Raw genomic sequence first — 3,947 nt, 5'->3', positions numbered from 1 at the left:
GTGTAGAGCTGGATGAACACAGCAGGCCAAGCAGCATCAGAGGAGCATGAAGGCTGACGTTTTGGGTCGAGACCCTTCTTCAGAAATCTGAATTTCTGAAGAAGGGTCTCGACCCGAAATGTCGGCTTTCCTGCTCCTCTGATGCTGCTTGGCCTGCTGTGTTCATCCAGCTCTAGACTGGAAACTATAGGCTAGTTAGCCAGACCTTGGTTGTTGGTAAGATTTTCCAGTCCATTATTAATTTTGTGAATGCAGAGTACTTGGAAGTGCAAGGTAAAACAGGGTGGAGCAGGCATGGCTTCAACAAAGGTAGCTTATGCCTAACAAATCTATTAGAACCCTTTGAAGAAATAACAAGCAAGCTCGACAAAGGAGAGCCAGTCGACATGAGCTATTTGGAATTTTTTAGAAGCCTTTGACAAAGTGCTGCACAGGAGGCTGCTAAATAAGATACGAGACCATTGTATTAGGGGCAAGGTATTAACTTGGACAAAGGATTGGCTGACTGGCAGAAGGGAGAAAATGGATAAAAATGAGTTATTTTCAGGATGGCACCCTGTGACTTATGGGGTTCCACAGGGGTCAGTGTTGGGACCACAACTATTCACATCATAAACTAAAGATCTGGACGAAGGCACTGAGGGGAATTGTTACTAAGTTTGCAAATCACACAAAATAGGTGGAGAGACAGGTAGCAATGAGGTGGCAGGGAGGCTGCAGAAGGACTTGGACAGGCTTGGAGAGTGGGCAAAGAAGTTGCAGATAGTACACAATGTGGGAAAGTGTGAGATTATGCACTTTGCTGGAAGAGTAGAGGCATACACTATTTTCTAAATCAGGAGGGGCTTCAGAAATCTGAAGCACAAAAGGAATTAGAAGTCCTAATTTAGGATTCGTTTCAGATTAACATGCAGGCTCAGTTAGCAGTTAGGAAGTCAAATGCAATGTTAACATTCCTTTCAAGAGGGTTAGAATACAAGAACAGAGATGTACTGCTGAGGCTGTATAAGGCTCTGGTCAGACAGCATTTGGAATATTGAGAGCAGTTTTGGGCCCCGTACCTAGGGAAGGATCTGCTGGCATTGGCGAGGGTCCAGAGCAGGTTTACAAGAATCATTGTGGGGATGAAGGCTTTGTCATATGCGGAGCGGTTGAGGACTCTGGGTCTGTACTAAGTGCAGTTTAGAAGGATGAGGGGGGAATCTGATTGAAACTTACAGAATACTGCAAGACCTGAATACAGTGAACACGGAGAAGATGTTTCCAATAGTAGGAGAGACTAGGACCCGAGGACACAGCCTCGGGAAGAAGGGATGGCCCTTTAAAACTGAGATGAGGAGCAATTTCTTCAGTGTGGTTAATCTGTGGAACACATCTCCGCAGAGGACTGTTGAAGCTATGTCATTGAATGTATTTAAAACAGAGATACATCGGTTCTTGATTGGTAGGGGGATCAAGGATTGTAGGGAGAAGGCGGGAGAAGGAGGTTCAAAAACATATCTGCCATGACTGAATGGTGGTGCAGACTCGATGAGCCGAATAGTCTAATTCTGCTGCTATACCTAGTGGCCTATGTAACATCTCAATATAATAACATTATCAACAAAAAACTAAATTTTAAATCATAACAGTTTCAGTTTTACCTCTATATCAATGAAGGAACCTCTCAGCTTTGTGTCTGCGTTCTTTACAAAAGACTTCATGGCATCCAAAATAGGTCGATAGCCTGGATTGATCAGATAGAAAGTGGCAAGTTAGCAAAGACAATTTGTCAGGTATTTCCTTCGTATTTAATTATCGTGTTTTTACTCCAATATAATAAGGGTAAGAAAATTATTCACAAGTCAAAATTAAAAAGTCAATTTGATGCAAACCTAAAAGGGGCATTTCTATCTGCACCTTTTTATTTTTCTACTAATAGCTTATATTTCACCAGTTGCTGTCTTCTTTGAGTTAAAAATCACTCATCCTGCATTGTTTGCAACCTTGATGATCTCCAATGTAGCCACTAAGTATTCAGCTCTGCATTTATTTTGGGTTCTTCAATTCATTCTTCTTTTCTACAGTAACAATAGCTTGCATTTAATGGCCAAATGTAGTAAAATGTCTCAAAGCACTTTGCAGGACCAATAGTAAGAAATAGTAATAACAAAGACGAAATAGTCCACCAAACCTACTGTACTATTCAATATCATCATGATTATTAGGCTTCAAATCCTTATCCTCCATACGTTTTAGTCAATTTGACATCAAGGCCGCATTAGTTGGAGTCATATCTGGCACAAAGTTAGATGGTTGTGCAGATGTCAGAGATTATTCATCTCAACTCCAAGACATCTCTGCACGAGTTCTTCAGGATAGGTTAACAATCACCACCTAGTTGCATCAGTGACCTTCCTTCCATCATAAAGTCAGAAGTGGAGAGATTTGTAGATGATTGCACAACGTTCAGCATCATTTGTGACTCCTCACATGCTGTAGTGGTCTGCATCCACTTGCAGCAAGACCTTGACAAAATCCAATTTTGAGCTAACAAATGGCGAGTAACATTTGTGATACACAAATGTCAGGCACTGACTATCTCCAGAGAGAGAATCTAACCGTTACCACTTGACATTCACTGCCATTACCATCAATGACACCCCACGCTCAACATCCTGGGAGCTACCATTGACCAGAAACTGAATTGGACCAGTTATATAAATATTATGGCTACAAGAGCAAGTCAGATGCTAGGAATCCTAGAGAAAGAAACTCGCCTCCTGACTCCCCAAAGTCTGTCCACTGTCTATAAGGCACGTATCTGGGTGAGTGCAGCTCCCAAGCAGCCCCTTGATTGGCACAATATCAACAAACATTCATTCCCCACACCTCAAAGGGGCGGTAGCAGCAGTGTGCACCATCTACAAGATACACTGCAACAACTCACCTTAGAAAGCACCTTACAAACCCACAACCACTGCCATCTAGAACGACAAGGGCAGCAAATTCACAAGAACACCACATCCTGCAAGTTCCCCTCCATGCCACTCACTATCCTGACTTGGAAATATTTCATTGTTACTTCAATGTCTCTGGGTCAAAAACTTGGAACCCCCTCCCTAATAGCACTGTGGATTTAATTATCCTAAATGGACTGCAGTAGTTCAAAAAGACAGCTCACCTCTAACTTGACAAGGGCAACCAGGATTGAACAGTCAGCAAAGCACATTTTCCACAAATGCATAAAAACAAATTATCAATCGATCTCCAAATCCCCAGACAGCTAATTCTACCCTCATACCAATTCAATTGGTTGTTTAATTTTAAGAATCTTGTTTCTGTTTGGCACTGTTCTTTTCAAAGGTAACATGGAATGTAATTGTATTAGATCATGAGTTCCCAGCAGATCTTTTGTAATTAATAATTAAACATGTTGTAACATATAATATTAGATCTAAAATGCTTTTGTCCTTAGGTGGTTCCACATGTTACGAAAACATTCTAAAAACTCACCTTTTAGACTATCCTTGTTAATTTGATCGCCAATTATTACATTACCTTTGTTACACATACCAATAATTTCTTGTTCAATGATCTCTCTAACAGTGTAAACATTGTTCTGGGACCTGCAAACTTTCATCATCAGCATTTTCTAACTCCTGCTATTTTTAATCTTCAATATATTGATCCCAGTAAATGATCTTCTGAGCCAAAATTTGGAGTCAATGGGAATCAGAGAGAAAGCTCTCTACTGGTTGGAATCATACATATCGTAAAGGAAGATAAGTTTTGGTTGCTGGAGGTTAATTTCTCAGACCCAGGACTGCAGAAGTTTCTCAGGGCAGTGTCAGAGACCCAAATATCTGCAGTTGCTTCTTAAATGGCCTTTGCTACATCAAAAAGTCAGTTGTTCTCTGATGACTGTACAATGTTCAATACAATTACCAATTCTCCAGATACTGAAC

General features: G+C 40.9%; 1 protein-coding gene across 1 annotated transcript in view; it reads right to left on the bottom strand.

Moving 5' to 3' along the window:
- The window catches only part of LOC109930681 (xanthine dehydrogenase-like), a 95,383-nt gene extending 91,752 nt beyond the window's left edge, over positions 1 to 3,631 (bottom strand). Inside the window, exons 1-2 of the mRNA XM_048593777.1 lie at positions 3,496 to 3,631; positions 1,644 to 1,726 (exon numbers count right to left, since the gene is read on the bottom strand). Of these exons, the coding sequence (XP_048449734.1) occupies positions 1,644 to 1,726; positions 3,496 to 3,631 (219 nt within the window). The remainder of the gene's footprint in view (positions 1 to 1,643; positions 1,727 to 3,495) is intronic.
- Between the last annotated feature and the right edge of the window lie 316 nt (positions 3,632 to 3,947).

This window comes from Rhincodon typus, chromosome 3, assembly GCF_021869965.1.
Source record: "Rhincodon typus isolate 14 chromosome 3, sRhiTyp1.1, whole genome shotgun sequence".
Classification (NCBI taxonomy): Eukaryota; Metazoa; Chordata; class Chondrichthyes; order Orectolobiformes; family Rhincodontidae; genus Rhincodon; species Rhincodon typus.
This window is presented reverse-complemented; position numbering and strand designations above follow the sequence as displayed.